Below are 18962 nucleotides of genomic sequence, written 5' to 3' on the forward strand. Positions count from 1 at the left end.
GCCCAGTCTTTCCCCACTATCTGTCGGACAGCCCTTTCCAATTCTCCTGTATTTAGTTTAAAACTCTCGGTCAGTCCCTCCATATCTCTCCTAAACCCTTCTATTCCTGTTTTTGGATGTACTATTCCCCCAACTGCTCTTGCTACATCTCAGTCCAGGGTCGATACACTTGTAAGGTATCCGATTGGTCAGCTTCGCCTGCTCTAGGATTAGGAAGCTCTATGAGAGGACACTGATCCTCCTCCCAATCTGATTGAACCTCCCTCAGCCCTGGCTTATTATACGGTGCTAATCGCTTTTTAAGGTTAGACTCTCTTGGTTCTGGCTCTTCTTTCCTCTCCCTGGCTATGGCTTGCTCTCTCTGTTCGTGTTCATATCTTTCTCTCTTTCTACTTTCTATTTCTATAATCTGTTATTATACTTACATCTCACTTACTCCCGTTAGTCCTAGACTAACGTAATTTACTTTACTTTATCTTCTATATTACGTTTTCCGGCTACTGTACTTCAACCAGTTTTACTTTTAGGTCTTACTGTTAGATACTGTACTTCAACCAGTTTTACTTTTAGGTCTTACTGTTAGATACTGTACTTCAACCAGTTTTACTTTTAGGTCTTACTGTTAGATACTGTACTTCAACCAGTTTTACTTTTAGGTCTTACTGTTAGATACTGTACTTCAACCAGTTTTACTTTTAGGTCTTACTGTTAGATACTGTACTTCAACCAGTTTTACTTTTAGGTCTTACTGTTAGATACTGTACTTCAACCAGTTTTACTTTTAGGTCTGACTGTTAGATACTGTACTTCAACCAGTTTTACTTTCAGGTCTTACTGTTAGATACTGTACTTCAACCAGTTTTACTTTTAGGTCTGACTGTTAGATACTGTATTTCAACCAGTTTTACTTTTAGGTCTTACTGTTAGATACTGTATTTCAACCAGTTTTACTTTTAGGTCTTACTGTTAGATACTGTACTTCAACCAGTTTTACTTTTAGGTCTGACTGTTAGATACTGTATTTCAACCAGTTTTACTTTTAGGTCTTACTGTTAGATACTGTACTTCGAAATTTCTTAATTAGATCTGTGACCCAGTGCCGCCAACACTAACATAGATACTTTTGTCTTAAACTTTCTCTACATTAGATTATATGGACGGTATACCCGATACAAATCTTACTTACTGTTATTTTTACAGTTAAAATCCTCCCTCACATTTATCTTGCTTTAATTTTTTGTAAGTTTAGAATTTAACCCCAAACTAATGAATAAAGATCACCGACCTTATCTTTCAGCTGAGAATTCAATGTTGGTTGGATTTCGTCAGTGTTTTCTGTCGTGTACCAGTTTGCCACCGGCCTGAAATGGAACCTCAATTTCCAGAGGTCAGGTCTTTAACTCACGGATCTCTGATCCGTCCGTGCACGGTTTTCGGCGCTCCCATGGGACGACAGAAAACAGGTATTGAAATCCGGCTTCGAAGGACCAATTGATAAGAGAATTTCCAATCCCAATGATAATAACAATCAATCAATAGCTCTGACCAATTCCCGAGGTTTGTAAGACCATGGGTATAATAATAATTAGTCAAAGACTCAGCTTATACAAAAGGTTAGTACAGTTTATTCAGAGAACGTTCTAAAGTCAAGAATACAAAACAATTCATTTTATACTGACTTCTCACGCCCACACATTCACACAACCATACGCACACATGTGTCCTGCTACCCAGCCGACAGAGATTAGTGACCTTGTCCTTGAGACGTACTCCCCGTTCTCTCCCAAATCTCTAGTCAGGTCTACACCAAGCTCAGACAGTCTGTGTTTAAAATACCATAAAGACATATTGTCTTTACCCTAATTTTTACTATTGATGTTACTGAACAGATTCAAGTTGGTTTCCAAAGTTAAGGCTGCATGCTTCTCAATGGTTGATGCATGGAGTGAAATACGGGCTCTGATCAGCCCAGACATTTCTATATGTAATCCCTTATGAAAGCAGAGTTTTGATGGTTGCCACTAAAAAGAGGATGATCCCAGCTGCGACTTTATTTGTCAGCTGCTAGTATTAAGCACATGCTCCACTATAAAACTGGAATAGCCTATCCTGCATGATTTTGAAAAACGAACTGTGGAAAGCGGCCTCCATTCGCTATTCGAGTGCATACGGATGATGTTTCTTTTTTTCTCCCTGCCCCTGTTCCTGCCCAACGGGCCATTTTAAATCAAAACGTATTGTGTATATATTACCATATAAATCTAAATCTGGCGTGTAGGACCTGTTTCAAATCATCACCTCTTTGCTCCGGAATGGGAATATTATTTTATTCAGCTAAGTTCAATTATATTCTTCTTGCTATGAAATCAAATAAAATAATGGCACGTGACTTAAAAGCATATATTTTCTGCTAAATGAACTAGCCTATTGCGTGGCGCATAGCCAGATAATATATAGGCCGACTCATTCTGTTCTTCCTGAAATGCATTTTCTTCGTATCATAATGTTTCCAAAATAAATCATAGATTTATTGTGATGGTGAATATTAAATGGTTTTAATAGACTTGTGTGTATGTAGATGTTCCAAAGGCTCACATCAGTGGCTTGTGTGCGTCGAGACCTGGATATGATAAACATGTGTATGTTAATTAACGGTCAATCACTGTGAGAACGGCAGTCATTTGCTTGACAATAACCGGCAAAGTGTCGTGGCCGCCACAGCCCTAGTCATGAGTGCATTCAGGTGCGTGTTCCGCGGCAAATTTTCTTCACAATAGACAAACATGCCCATTATTGTTCAGGACAACCCAGGGTATGACGCCATGTGATCTTGGAACTCTGAATCAAACATGGTGACCATAAACGTTGACACTGTATATGACATGGAAATGTGAAGTGCACATTTGGACTGTTTTACTTGCTTCTATGATACCAAAGGGGTATTTTATTATAATCCTCAACATCTCATCTTTCAAAATACATTGAGTCCTCTTAATTTACAGCGTTTCCCTCACTCAGACGACAAAAAAAGTAGCCCAATTTAGCGGGAGGGGGGCAACTTCTTGTTACGTGTGTTACTCAAGTTCAGAATGTCTTGTCAGTCAAAAACCATACAGCGCTGTAAAGCAATTTAGGTGCTTATCAGTGACCAAATCTGCAATTTTCTACCCGAATACGGGTACGAGTGTAAAGGGCTAAGGCCTACATTTTTCTATCCTGGGCCACATGACTAAATTCCTTGTCATTCTGTTGGCAGCGCACATTAGGTCCAGACAGCTCGTACAGTGAATCTACACACAGGACTGATCCTTGAGCTCCCAGCTTCAGTCTGCCATAAGTCATTGGACTAGTTCCAGGAGTTTGGTCTTGTCTTGAGTAGGTCTGGTTAGTGTTATTCATCAAGCTGAAACGCCACAGGGAAATCTAGGTCAGTGGGATTCTGGTCTGGCTCCTAATAGCCCTCCCTAACGATCTTTAGACGCATGTTGTTGCTCAGGCTGAAAGTTTCCACTTCCACCTCTCGTTACGGTTACCGGGAACGACAGAGATTTGGCTAATCTGGTCGTCTGATCTGATTTAAGCAACACCTAGGAATCGCATGACTGACCAGTGTTTTCTTTGAAACAGTCTGTCTGAGGATGTATATTTTGTTGACGCTGCACCAACTCTAAATGGAAGTCCTTGAGGTGAGATAAGAACTTTATTTCGAGGAGCGTTTCCTGGAGGTGCACTTGATCTGTAACACAAGCTGGCCCTGCTGGGGAGTCTAAGAGGATAGGGGAAAGGAGGTCACCTCAGCTGATGTGTGCCTGTCTGAACCAGTAGTGTATCTTGTGTATAAACTTGCTGTTTTATCTTCTTTGTGTGTTTCTCTAAGCTCAACGTTTGCGTGCGTCTGTGAATCCCTTGTGAGTGCATGTTTGTTGACGCTCCTTTTCCTGTCTCCATAGTTCCTGTTGTACTGCGAAGGCACTCGCTTCACAGAGAAGAAACACCAGATCAGTATGGAAGTGGCAGAGAGTAAAGGCCTGCCCAAGCTCAAATACCATCTGCTGCCCAGAACCAAAGGCTTCACCACAACACTGAAATGCCTCAAGGGCACAGGTGGGGCATGCATGCACGTGTTGCGCGTGTGCACACACACATACACACGCAGTTCAAAATAAGGTCTCGTATTATTAGAGATTTTCTCTTCTGTCTTTCATTGTTTTTAGTATCTGCCGTGTATGATGTCACACTGAATTTCAAGGACCACCAGGTCCCCACTCTGCTGGGCATAATCAACGGCAAGAAATACATGGCAGATATGAAAATCAGGTGGGTACTAATCAATATGTATGACCCTGTGATTATTACTTGAGCTGTTTGAAGTGAAAACCCATGATGTTCTGTTAGCCTCTTGGCTTTGTTCCAAGCACATTGCTATTTTTTTTAATAGTAAGCGGGACAGTGGACTGCTCAAAACTGAGCCAGAATCTTACCTAACACTCCTTTGTGTTGCTGGGGTAGTCCTGTCCTACCCAACCCGCAGAGGTAAAGAGAGGTAAAGAGAGGTAAAGAGAGGTAAAGGGAGGCTGGGAGAAAGGCATCGACAGAGTACGGATTGCCCTGCGGTGAAAAACAGGACTCGGCGGCTCAAGTCCTTGAGACCATAATTCAATCATGAGTCACAGTACCAGCCTTCAGTAAAAAAAAACTAACTCTTAGGGAGAGGTGAGTAAAACTATAAGATTACAGAGAGCCATTTGTCAATGACATCATGGACTGTTTCTTTTCAAATCATAATGACCATTTGAATGACAACATTGAGAGACCTTCAAAGCCTTTCCTTTTAAATTAGATTACACGGAGAGGCATATCAAAACAGCTCCACTGCATGAATGAGCTCCTTGTGAGTCTAAACGGGGAGAGTAGCCTGGTGGGGCAAAAGCAGGTGCTTGTGGCAAATAAAACATAATGCTATACATCCAAAGGCTGTTCTATGGCCCTGTTTTACTGTAGATGACACTGTATGAGGTGCCCCATCTGAACTTTGGGTGAGTTTGCCCCCTGGTAGTTAGATGTTGCTATACCAGACTCATTCTCTACTCCATGGTTTCCCAAACTCGGCCCTGAGTGCATGTTTGGTGTTTGCCCTAGCACTACACAGCTGACTCAAATAATCAAAGCTTGATGAGTTTTTTAAATTTGAAGTCAGCTGGTTTGTGATAGGGCAAAAACCAAAACGTGCACCCGGGGGGGGGGGGGGGGGGGGGGGCTGCTCTACTGCACTCCATAGCAGACTCCCCCTGCTATCTCTTGATTTTGTGTTGACTGCTTGTCTCCCCTGCTCCTTCTCCCTACAGGCGGTTCCCTGTAGATGAGATCCCAGAAGATGAGAAGGAGTGTGCCAACTGGCTTCATAAGCTTTACCAGGAGAAGGTAGGGCTCTTCAGTGCTTGAGTTGTAACTGAATATTGTTAAATGCAGTTTTGTTCCCTGTACAAGTCTCACACACAGATAAACTCCCATATGAGATGAGTTACTGACACATACCTTATTTGGAAGTAACTACAAAATATGTTTAACCAGGTTTGGTAGTACCTTGACATTCATTCGGTCTCCCTCTCCAGGATGCTCTGCAAGAACACTATCATAAAGAGGGCACTTTCCCAGGTCCCACCATCACCCCTCCTCGCCGGTTGTGGACGCTACTTAACTTCTTGTTCTGGGCGACCCTTCTGCTCTCGCCCCTCATAAACTTCGCCTGCGGTGTGGTGGTCAGTGGCTCCCCCCTCCTCATCCTCGGCTTCAGCCTCTTCCTTATCATTGGTGAGTAGAGGGTACATAATGCTTCCTCGTTACTCTTACCTTAGGCTGGGGCGTCGATCCAATAACCATGAGGTTTACAGCTAACTCTAACACATATGGGAATGTAACTGAGATGTTGACTAATGTGCGTAGTTCCTGACAACAAATGTTTTCTGCCTCATTGACATTTGGTCCATAATCTCTGTCTGTTATCTTTTTGGTCCTCCTCAGCCTCTATAGCCATCCGGCGCCTGATCGGTGTCACCGAGATAAAGAAGACGGGCTCCAGTTACGGCGACGAGGGGGCTAAGAAACAGAACTAGAACTCTCCCTCCTGACCGCAGTTGGTCGCTCTCGTACGGTCGTCCTGCGGTCCCCCTCCCCTATTCTGTTGTCCTGAGGTGCGAGTAAGCACTCCGGGGAGGGGGGTCAAACCGATTTACACCAGAGATGGATCTGGACGATGAGGGAAGGAAGAGAGGGAGGGGTTTGACCATGGGAGGAGTGTAGAGAGAAAAAGGAGACCATCTGCAGCCAGCTCTCTATGGAGTAGGAGATGGCAGGACTGAGAACGGGAGGTACTGCTGTGAACATGCTCCTTGCCCCCTTATCCAACCCCCTCAGACCCCCCGCCACCTCGCACTCTTCGACTCCTTTGACCCTAGGAACCAAGCCTATCAGCAGCTTTCCTTTCCATAACTTTCTTTTGAATTTAGTTTTTGATTTGAGGTTGAGGTGTTACTTCAGTGTTCACCTTGTAACATACAGTACAGTATATCTCCCCCCTCGTTCTACCGAAAAAGCCCGGCAGAGCTCTACAATGCGACCATTTTCCTCGCATATGCGCCTAAATATGTTGCTGTGCGCCTAGAAAAAAATGACCCAGATGATAATTGTAGCAATGATATCACTGTACGGCAGCCCCTTAGTGCCATGGCGAATACACCGAGCGCAAATTCATGACCGTGGTAATTGCACCATTACTACATTGAAAACGGCTTGTTGCCTCCAAAAAAATGTCATTGTGCTCTTTCTTTGTGTACTTGTACATTTTTCAACTTCGGCGCACGTATGCTCCCTGTACAAAAAGGTCAGTGTAGAACCCTGCCAGGTTTCCTCTGAGCAAAAAAGGTGTTTATTTTCACTGTGCTTCATCTCTCTGCTGTGGGAACCATTTTGTATTCATGAGCAAATATAATGGGGTGGTTCTATGATTCTACAAGTCTATGCATTCTTACCAAGACAGTCAGTAATATTCAACAGCAGCCAAACTAGCTAAGGGACTTATTTTCAACAGCAGAGATGGAACTTCCAGTGTTTTAAATCCTGAGTCAGGGTTCTATGTGTTAAGACTACAGTAAGGGCTCTGTATTCATTAACTTCATGGTAACTAACTACTTACTAACATTGGCATGATATTCCACTCCACTATTCCAACGCCCCGGCTTCTGACCGTAATTATTTTATGTATGTAGGTTTTTACAGCATTCTCCATTGCTTGCTCACAAGTAGATATCTGCACACATATTACCATGTCAGTTCCTGAGTGAACTATGAACTTGTTCTCCTGCCATCTCTGCTCTGGTTTAAACATGCTAAACCACCCCCAGGGTTAGTGTGACCTCTTTATAATAACCTTGATCACCAATTAACCCTAACCCCCAGCTACCTTTTTTATAGCTGAGATGCAGTACTTACTGAATGAATGAGTTGTTCTAATGATCGAAGCTGAGAGCTGCTGGTCTCACTGCGATCCCCTTCTCTCCTTAAACAGTGATGGGGTTGGTAGTGGCATTAGTGTATGGAACACGGAACTTAGTCATGTCCAATTGTAACCTCATTACTGAAAGAACATTTGATTCTGCTGTTCAGCTCTAGACTGTAGTAATGTTTGCCTTAATTCAAGTTTGCTTAAGCTAGGGTGATTGTTTGATTGGTTGCTAGGTTTCCTTCCCACCTCATTTCTCCCTCTGCTACAGTCTTCTATTCAGACACACTCCACCAACCCTTCATCCATAATGGTGCACTGTGGGTAGTTGAGTTTTCTCCAGGGTAGTACTGACATGTTTATGGGTTTATTATGCCCAGGTATATGTTGAGGTGTGAGGATCAGTAGGATCTTATTATCAGTAGCCACCAATAACATGATGTTACTAAAGCTACTTACGGGTCCTGAATAGTTCTTATTATTAATTGTTTTTTTCTCTTTTTATTTTGCTGCTATTCATTGTATGGCACAGCGCCACCCAATGCTCAGGCACTGCAACTGCACTTGCTTTCAAAACATGTTACATTGTTTATCTCTACTCATTGGACAATTATTTACACTCTGATGGTAGTCTGAATGGTGACCCGCCCCATCTGTGGTCTGAGGGGTTGGTGTATAGGGAGGCTGAGGACTCCTTTATAACTGGGATTGACATGAAAGCAGAACTCAAAGATGACAGGTGACTGGTATTTCCCCAGTGCAACATGCAAACGTGGTAGCAACACGTCATCACTAGTCTATAGAACACCATCCTGTTTCAACGTCACCATCTTTTCTCCCTATGTTGATGTCCTTTGTTATTCTTTTTATTTTAGCGTTAAATGTTTTTTAACCAGGACAGATTCATGCAAGCCTTAAGACAGAGTGCAGCTTCATTGCATTGTGTGTGTGTGTGAACATAGACAACACTTCCTCAGTAGTATTAAGTTTTGATTGGCAAGTAGTGAGGGACACTGACTCAGTAAGATTCACATAAATCTGCCCTCTGTTAAAATGATGAGGAACTCCTGTTTTATTTCTCACTACAGAAAAAAGTAGTTAGGGTTAGTTAAAGTATAGCTATTTGTAAAGCTGAAGAGATGAGGGTCCCATGAGAATCTTCTCCTAGTTACAGTCATAGTTAAGAGGGCCCCATTTTAATAATACTTACTGTCCCATGATGCTTCTGTGTTCGATACCTCTGTTACAACTCCTGTTACATCGCTCAACTGTCAACACAACTGTTACAGTAGCTTAGGAGATATATGTTCTAAGTTTTGGGCCATGATGTTCTCATCTCCAGTCTACTTCCCATAACTCCAAACTACAGTACCACCTCTCCCTCATGTATCTATCAGTCCAGCTCTGTGTATAAGGTGTATATATTTCCAGTGCAACAGAACATGCAGAGAAATTAACCTGTGGGTTTTTACTGGGGGGAAAAATCCCACTAACTTTCATTTTCTTATTTTTGTTCAAGTTTTCGAAACTTAAGAATTGGGTAACGTTCGAAATACGACACTGAAATCTGACCCTTTTTGGCTTAAAAGTGGCACATCTCAACTTTTATTTGTCATTTTTCTAAATATCTGTTTATTCAATTAAGAATATTAAAGGATTTAATCTCTAATGCTGTCGGTTTGTCTGAATGAATTTCTCAGTTTGCAGCAGAATCCAGATGTCATTCTGAGACCAAGTCATCACAGGAGGGTGCTGAGGGGAGGCCGGCTCATAATGGCTGGAATAGAGTGAATGGAAGGGTATCCTACACATGGAAACCATGTTAAATGTGTACGATACTTTTCCATTCACTCCATTTCAGCCAATACTATGAGCTTGTCCTCCCCAATTAAGGTGTGACCTGAGTTCATGACAACCAATCAATACAGACAATGGCAGAACCACACACTGCAAAAAGTTACATCTAAGCAGGCCTATATATTGTATTGAATAATAATTCACTTTGTTCTATATATACATACCTATAGTACCAGTAAAAAGTTTGGACACCTACTCATTCCGTTCTGCAGCGATACACCATCCCATCTGGTTTGTGCTTAGTGAGACTATCATTTGTTTTTCAACAGGACAATGAGCCAAAACACACCTACAGGCTGTGTAAGGGCTATTTAACCAAGAAGGAGAGTGATGGAGTGTTGCATCAGATGACCTGGCCTCCACAATCACCTTACCTCTACCCATTGTGAGAGATCGCAGAGGGAAGGAAAAGCAGCCAACAAGTGCTCAGCATATGTGGGAAAAGCATTTCTCGAGAAGCTGGTTGCGAGAATGCCAAGTGTGTGCAAAGCTGTCATCAAAGGGTGGCTATTTTGAATTGTTTAACACTTTTTTTTGGTTACTACATTCAGTTGAAGTCGTAAGCTTACATACACTTAAATTGGAGTCCTTAAAAGTTTTTCAACCACTCCACAAATTTCTTGTTAACAAACTATAGTTTTGGCAAGTCAGTTAGGACATCTACTTTGCATTTTAACAACAATTGTTTACAGACAGATTATTTCACTTAAATTCACTGTATTACAATTCCAGTGGGTCAGAAGTTTACATACTCTAAGTTGACTGTGCCTTTAAACAGCTTGGAAAATTCCAGAAAATTATGTCATGGCTTTAGAAGCTTCTGATAGGCTACTTGACATAATTTGAGTCAATTGGAGGTGTACCTGTGGATGTATTTCAAGGCTTACCTTCAAACTCAGTGCCTCTTTGCTTGACATAATGGGAAAATCAGAAGACCTCAGAAAAAGATTTGTAGACCTCCACAAGTCTGGTGCATCCTTGGGAGCAATTTCCAAATGCCTGAAGGTACCACGTTCATCTGTACAAACAATAGTACGCAAGTATAAACACCATGGGACCATGCAGCCGTCATACCACTCAGAAAGGAGACGGGTTCTGTCTCCTAGAGATGAACGTACTTTGGTGCGAAAAGTGCAAATCAATCCCAGAACAACAGCAAAGGACCTTGTGAAGATGCTGGAGGAAACGGGTACAAAAGTATCTATATCCACAGTAAAAGGAGTCCTATATCGTCATAACCTGAAGGCCGCTCAGCAAGGAAGAAGCCACTGTTCCAAAACCGCCATAAAACTGCACATGGGGGCAAAGCTTGTACTTTTTGGAGAAATGTCCTCTGGTCTGATGAAACAAAAATAGAACTGTTTGGCTATAATGACCATCTTTATGTTTGGAGGAAAAAGGGAGAGGCTTGCAAGCCGAAGAACAACATCTCAACCGTGAAGCACGGGGGTGACAGCATCATGTTGTGGGGGTGCTTTGCTGCAGAAGGGATTGGTGCACTTCACAAAATAGATGGCATCATGAGGATGGCAACTTATGTGGATGTATTGAAGCAACATCTCAAGACATCAATCAGGAAGTTAAAGCTTGGTTGCAAATGGGTCTTCCAAATGGACAATGACCCCAAGCATACTTCCAAAGTTGTGGCAAAATGGCTTAAGGACAACAAAGTCAAGGTATTGGAGTGGCCATCACAAAGCCCTGACCTCAATCCTATAGAACATTTGTGGGCAGAACTGAAAAAGTGTGTGCGAGCAAGGAGGCCTTAAAACCTGACTCAGTTACACCAGCTCTGTCAGGAGGAATTGGCCAAAATTCACTCAACTTATGGTGGGAAACATGTGGAAGGCTACCTGAAACATTTGACCCAAGTTTTTTTATTTATTGGCAAGTGCTACCAAATACTAATTGAGTGTATGTAAACTTCTGACCCACTGGGAATGTGATGGGAGGAAAGGAAAGAAAAGCTGAAATAAATCATTCTATCTACTATTGTTCTGACATTTCACATTCTTAAAATAAACTGGTGATCCTAACTGACCTAAGACAGGGAATTTTCACTAGGATTAAATGTCAGGAATTGTGAATAACTGAGTTTAAATGTATTTGGCTAAGGTGTATGTAAACTTCTGACCTCAACTGTATGTGTTATTTCATAGTTTTGATTTCTTCACCATTCTAAAATTGTAAAATTAAGAAAAACCCTTGAATGACTAGGTGTCCAAACTTTTTTGATACTGTATGTGTGTGTGTATATATATATATATATATATATATTAGTTTAGACATTGTTAATGTTGTACATTTATGGAATATCTACATAGGCGTACAGAGGCCCATTATCAGCAACCATCACTCCTGTGTTCCAATGGCACGTTAACTAATCCAAGTTTATCATTTTAAAAGGCTAACTGATCATTAGAAAACCCTTTTGCAATAACATTAGTACAGCTGAAAACTGTTGTGCTAACTAAAGAAGCAATACAACTGGCCATCTTTAGACTAGTTGAGTATCTGGAGCATCAGCATTTGTGGGTTCGATTACAGGCTAAAAAATGGCCAGAAACAAAGTCCTTTCTTCTGAAACTCGTAAGTCTATTCTTTTTCTGAGAAATTAAGGCTATTCCATGCGAGAAATTGCCAAGAAACTGAAGATCTCGTACAACGCTGTGTACTACTCTCTTCACAGAACAGCGCTAACCAGAATAGAAAGAGTGCGAGGCCCCGGTGCACAACTGAGCAAGATGACAATTACATTAGAGTGTCTAGTTTGAGAAACAGACGCCTCACAAGTCCTCAACTGGCAGCTTCATTAAATAGTACCCGCAAAACACTGGTCTCAACGTCATCAGTGAAGAGGCGACTCCGGGATGCTGGCCTTCTAGACAGAGTTCTTCTGTCCAGTGTCTGTTCTTTTGCCCATCTTAATCTTTTCTTTTTATTGGCCAGTCTGAGATCTGGCTTTTTCTTTGCAACTCTACCTTGAAGAACAACATCACTGTTGACGTTGAGACTGGTGTTTGGGCCGACCAATAATTTTCTAAGCAGAAAAAAAACTAAAAAAGGTAAGCCAACAACATTGAATAATTTAGCTTGGAAAGAAAAACTAGAAAAAAACACATTTTAAGTGAATTATCACTCATTATCAGCTTGGTGATTCGAGCCCTGAATATTGATTGGCTGACAGCTGTGGTATATCAGACCACATATCACGGGTATGACAAATCATTCATTTTTACTGCTCTAAATACGTTGGTAAACAGTCTATAATAGCACTAAGACACCTCTGGGGTTTGGGGTATATGGCTAGTATACCACGGCTAAGGGCTGTATCCGGACACTTCGCGTTGCGTCGTTTATAAGAACAGCCCTTAGCCGTTGTATATTGGCCATATATTATACAAACCCCTGAGGAGCCCTATAGCTTAAATATAAGATATTTACTGTAGACTTGTTTAGATTTCACGTTTTGCAGTGCACAGAGGAGGCTCTTTGAATCACCAACAGCATCCTTCCATCCTCAGGACCATATACTAACCAGGTACATATCAGTCACCCCCTTCATACAGCAATATCACACTGCAACACCCATGTGTTAAAAATACCCATGGTTTATTTTCAAGTCCTACCATAGACTTGGACTACTTACACGTGTCCCAAACTCTGAGGAGCTGTATATAATATAAATATGAAATGTACATAATATACATAATACATTTTGAATATGTTGTATTGACTTAAATTATGATTGTATTTAGCAGAACCTTTGCTTCCATATTTTGGCAATAATAAACCTTTTGAATGACAAGCAGAGAATCAACTATCAAATCTCATACTGTTATTTTACTGCTGCTCTGAATGGTGTTTTTCACTAAGGAGGGGGGGAAACAACAGATCTCTTGCACAAGCAGGTTGAAAAGAGCGGGCCTCTGTTTTTATTTTTATTTAACCAGGTAAGTTGACTGAGAAGCCATTCTCATTTACAGCAACAACCTGGGGAATAGTTACAGGGGAGAGGAGGGGGGATGAATGAGACAATTGTAAGCTGGGGATGATAAGGAGGCCAGAATGCTGTGATGGTATGAGGGCCAGAATGGGAATTTAGCCAGGACACCAGGGTTAACGTCCCATCCGAAAGACGGCACCCTACACAGGGCAATGTCCCCAATCACTGCCCTAGGGCATTGGGATATGTATTTTTAGACCAAAGGAAAGTGTGCCTCCTACTGGCCCTCCAACACCACTTCCAGCAGCATCTGGTCTCCCATCCAGGGACCAACCCTGCTTAGCTTCAGAAGCAAGCCAGCAGTGGGAATGTAGGGTGGTATGCTGCTTTGGTACAATCTTCAACTGTATCTCAAGAAAGTATTGCAATAACTCTTGCGAGAGGAGAGAGCTTGTTAAGTATTTTTCGAGAATTACCGTAATTAATCAGGATTTCTTAACTGTAGCCAAGGCCCTATTACTTTTTGCATGGCTTGCAGTCAGTTAATTCTCACTCAGGGATTATTTTACAGCCTGGCAGTGGAACAGCTGTTACATTCACTCGGAATTTGAATCTGAAAAATAAAAGCTTGTTGAGGAAGCAGAATATTTTCTTCTTCTTGCAGTCCATTTAAAATGATGGAACACCATCCTAATAATTACTTGACGTTAGACTAGGATTTTTGTATGGATACATTTCTGAGATGTGGTATTCAATGACGTGACAAGTCATTAGACCCACTAGTTCTGACTATATACTGTGCATTCAAAAAATATTCAGACCCCTTGACTTTTTCCACATTTTGATACATTACAGCCATATTCTAAAATGGATTGCATTCTGTTTTGCCCTCATCAATCTACATACAATACTCCATAATGACAAAGCAAAAAACTGGTGTTTAGATTTTTTTGCAAAAATTAATTAAATAAAAACTAAAATAGGGCATTTACATAAGTATTCAGACCCTTTACTCAGTTCTTTGTTAAAGCACCTTTGGCAGCGATTACAGACTCAGGTCGTCTTAGTTATGACGCTACAAGCTTGGCACACCTGTATTTGGGGAGTTTCCCTCATTCTTCTTCTCAAGCTCTGTCAGGTTGGATGGGGAACGTTGCTGCACAGCTATTTTCAGGTCTCTCCAGAGATGTTCGATCGGGTTCAAGTCCGGGCTCTGGCTGGGCCACTAAAAGACATTCAGAGACTTGTCCCGAAGCCACACCTGCGTTGACTTGGCTGTGTGCGTAGGGTCGTTGTCCTGTTGGAAGGTGAACTTTCGTTCCGATCTGAGGTCCTGAGCGCTCTGGAGCAGGTTTTCATCAAGGAACTCTGTACTTGGTTCCATTCATCTTTCCCTCATTCCCGACTAGTCTCACAGTCCCTGCCGCTAAAAAACATCCTCACAGCATGATGCTGCCACCACCATGCTTCACCATCGGGATGGTGCCAGGTTTCCTACAGATGTGACGCTTGGCTTAAGGCCAAAGAGTTCAATCTTGGTTTCCTTTAGGTGCCTTTTTTTGCAAACTCCAAGCAACCTGTCCTGTGCCTTTTACTGAGGAGTGGTTTCTGTCTGGGCAATGCCATAAACACCTGATTGGTGGAGTGCTCCAAAGATGGTTATCCTTCTGGAAGGTTCTCCCATCTCCACAGAGGAACTCTGGAGAGTGGCCATTGGGTTGTTGGTCACCTCCCTGACCAAGGCCCTTCTCCCCCGATTGCTCAGTTTGGCTGGGCGATCAGCTCTAGGAAGAGTCTTGTTGGTTCCAAACATCTTCCATTTAAGGACGATGGAGGCCACTGTATTCTTGGGGACCTTCAATGCTGCAGAAATGTTTCGGTACCCTTCCCGTCCCGGAGCTCTACGGAATATTACTTCAACTTCATGGCTTGGTTTTTGCTCTGACATGAACTGTCAACGGTGGGAACTTATATAGACAGGTGTGTGCCTTTCCAAATCATGTCTAATCAATTGAATTTACCGTAGGTGGTCTCCAATCAAGTTGTAGAAACATCTCAAGGATGATCAATGGAAACAGGATGCACCTGAGCTCAATTTTGAGTCTCATAGCAAAGGGTCTGGATACTTATGTAAATAAGGTATCTGTTTTTATTTTTAATAGATTTGGAAAAATATGTAAAAACCTGTTTTTGCTTTGTCATTGTGGGGTATTGTGTGTAGATTGAAGATGAAAAAATTATAATTTTATCCATTTTAGAATAAGGCTGTAACGTAACAAAATGTGAAAAAAGTCAAGGGGTCTGAATACTTTCCGAATACACTAACATCATTCCTTTTGACAGGTATCTATAGGTGACCAGGGGATTCCCACATGCAAATGCGGGAATGCAAATGAAGGTCACAAGTTTAGCCATGCATCGGATCACAATATCAACGGGGCTGTAGTGGAGCATGTTGAGACCTTCAAGTTCCTTAGTGTCCACAAAACAAACTATCATGGTCCAACCACACCGAGACAGTTGTGAAGAGGGCATGACAAAGCCTATTCCCCCTCAGGAGACTGAAAAGATTTGGCAATGGTCCTCAGATCCTCAAAAACTTATACAGCTGCACCATCGAGAGCATCCTGACTGGTTGCATCACTGCCTGTTATGGCAACTGCTCGGTCACTTTATCTCTACCTACATATTACCTCAATTACCTCAACTAACCGGTGCCCCCTCACACTGACTCTGTAACGGTACCCTCTGTACATAGCCTCGCGATTGTTATTTTACTGCTCCTCTTTAATTATTTGTTACTTTTATTTTTTACGTAACACTTTTTTCTTAAAACGACATTGTTTGTTAAGGGCTTGTAAGTAAGCATTTCACTGTAAGGAATACACCTGTTGTATATGGCGCATGTGATTTGATTTCATTCAGTGGAATGGCATGTCTCCTTGAAACTGAGCCAGAACAACCGCTACCCTCACTGTCATCCCTGTCTGTACCGGACATTGTTTAAAAAAAGTGCACCTGGGGCATGCAGGCATCCTGGCTGGCATGGCGCTGTCATCAGAGAAGAAAGCGGCTATATGGCAGGCAACAGTTTGACAGCGCACCAACCCAAACTGGCACACCATGAGGAGAAGGAGGTTGACGGCCAGTAATTTTGGAGCAGTGGTTAGGGCCATACGCATTACACCATTGCTGCTAAAAAGGGTTCTCAGATCACAGTTGTTGGATGGGGTGTTGTCTGTAAAGTGGGGCACAGATAATAAAAAGGGCATCAAAATGGCTACAGGGACGGATGTGCAGGAGTCAGGGCTTTGGGTCACAGGGTCTGGGGTCCTCACCGGTTGGTCTGGTGGGCACCACAGCAGTGGTGGAGGTCAAGTGTCCCTATGGTGCCAGGGACCTTACCATTGAAGAGGCAGTGAAGTCGAAGGATTTCTATATCCAGGAGGAGGGAGGGTGTTATCGTCTCCGTGAAGACCATCCTTACTGGCACCAGGTCCAAGGGTAGCTCCACATCACTGGAAGGGACACTTGCTTAGTGCATACACACACACTAAGCTCCCAGAAAAGGTTATATTACATACAAGTTTTGCTCAAAGCAGACAACTAAAGTCATGTAGTTAATCTCTGCACAGTATGTTAGTTTGTCTGCTAACTAGACAGCCAGTTTAAGTGGAATGATTAACTGACAATATTTAAATTTAATTGACGTTGCCTAGAACTCTAATGTTTCCATTGAAGTCCAAGTAAGTAGTAAGTAGAGTTGGATAGGAGACACCCTACATAAATCTGGACTGTTTAACTAGAGAGAGAGTAAATCTAACGATGGGAGAACCATCACTTCTAGCAGATTTTCTTGCTGAGGGTGGCGTTGATCATGCACTGCTTCTTATGGGGTGAGCCTGATGTTCCGCATGTCACACCTCATGTCTAAAACATGTGGGAAAGGTGACATGAAGTCAACATGTTGATGCATATAGAAATTCAATGTTTTACGCAAAAATGTATCATATTTGGTGAGTTACTAACCTGTCCGTCCACAGGCTCGATGTGCTGTAGTCTCCACAACTGGACAACTGGCACTCCACAAGTGCACGGATCACACTGGCACAGGATGTCCATGCATCGGATGGCCTAAGGGATGCACTCCTGTTGGACTGGAAAACAAAGAGACATTTGGTCAGTGGTAGGTCTTTTTCAATGCTAATTCAATGCTAATCACCATATTTATCTGGACAGAAAACGCATAGTTTATCCTAATACATACCCACCTTGGACAATGTGACAGTTGGTCCCTCACCCAATCCTCATGCATCATAGTTTGTTCTTGTTTCCCAATCATCAGCTACTTCTCTGATGAGTTGGTCTTGGAGGCTTACACGTGCACAGCAAGTCTGCACCAGCACATTACCATAACAACGTGGATAAGGTGGGATGAATCTCAGGATTTTTAGTCAAACATTTGCCCTCAACATGGATCCTGTTTCTCTATGTCTTCTGTGAGATGTATCTCATGCTCTCTGAACCTTCTGTGTTTCAGGAATGGAGGAATGTTCACAGTGACTCCTGCAGGCCTCAAGCTCTCGACCAAGAAGCCTTTGCCTGCTAAAATCATATCTCCAGACATGAAGATCTTCTCAAACCCTGACTTCTGGACAATGGCTTTGTCTGACACAGATCCTGCATGCAGATCACTGTTATCACAGCATTAGGCGCAACTCCCAGGAGCAGCTTGATGGAGTTCATTGAACGGTACACAGAGAATATTTGCTTCTGCAGATCCATTTGACTTGGAGTAGCAACTTCAATGTCAGTACAGTCAATGACCATCCTAAAGGTTCTGCTGGAAACCTGAAAAGACGCAGGCAAGCACGTTAGGTTCTTCTGACTTGGAACAGTCTTCATGATGCTATTGAAAAAAGCTTGTGGATCATGTGAATGAAAGTGATGGTAACATTGCTGACAGTGTTGGCACTACAATGGAATAGTTGAGCCAGGTGCAAGTTGGTGTAACTGTGACGCAACTTCATAAGCGCCATAAACACTTAATCCTCAAATGATTGCACCTCGACCCTCTACTTGGCAAAGTAGACAACGCAGTCCTTGCAACGTTCCAGGTATTCAACAACGATGTTGAACATGCCTTTGTCTGGAAGTACTTCATCAGTCAGCTGTGATGCTAAATACCCGTTGCGGGTATACAGCTGATTCTCATGTTAAACATTGACTTGCGTAAATATTTCCTCAAGATGCACCACAGTGAGAACATTTTGCAACCGTGAAGACAGCAGCCTCCTACATCCGTCAGCGGCCAAGGAACCTGGAACTTTTTCTGCCGTAGTTGATGTTTCTGGATCCTCCTCTTCTGCCATGGTGGATGAGCTACCTTTTCTGGTAAACACAGGGCCATTTCTCTTTCCCAACGGAAAATGGCAGCTGCAAACCCATGTGTTGACACTGGGTTTCCAGTTCACCTGTACGAAAGACAAAAGTAAATATTACTAGCTTGCATGATTACTAAAATGGGAACATCTACAGTTGAAATCGGAAGTTTACATACACCTTAGCCAAATACATTTAAACTCAGTTTTTCACAATTCCTGACATTTAATCCTAGTAAAAATTCCCTGTCTTAGGTCAGTTAGGATCACCAGTTTATTT

The 18962-nt window shown here is 42.3% G+C and overlaps 1 protein-coding gene across 1 annotated transcript; it reads left to right on the top strand.

Annotated features, from left to right (window-relative positions):
- Positions 1-3671: 3671 nt before the first annotated feature.
- LOC120057794 (1-acyl-sn-glycerol-3-phosphate acyltransferase gamma-like) lies at positions 3672-8982 on the top strand. The gene is made up of 6 exons (XM_039006260.1): positions 3672-3686; positions 3951-4104; positions 4215-4317; positions 5346-5421; positions 5613-5811; positions 6022-8982. The coding sequence occupies exons 1-6, from the start codon at positions 3672-3674 to the stop codon at positions 6111-6113; spliced, it is 639 nt and encodes a 212-aa protein (XP_038862188.1). The 3' UTR covers positions 6114-8982.
- The last annotated feature ends 9980 nt before the right edge of the window (positions 8983-18962 follow it).

The sequence above is a fragment of the Salvelinus namaycush genome, chromosome 13, assembly GCF_016432855.1.
Source record: "Salvelinus namaycush isolate Seneca chromosome 13, SaNama_1.0, whole genome shotgun sequence".
In the NCBI taxonomy this organism is placed as follows: domain Eukaryota; kingdom Metazoa; phylum Chordata; class Actinopteri; order Salmoniformes; family Salmonidae; genus Salvelinus; species Salvelinus namaycush.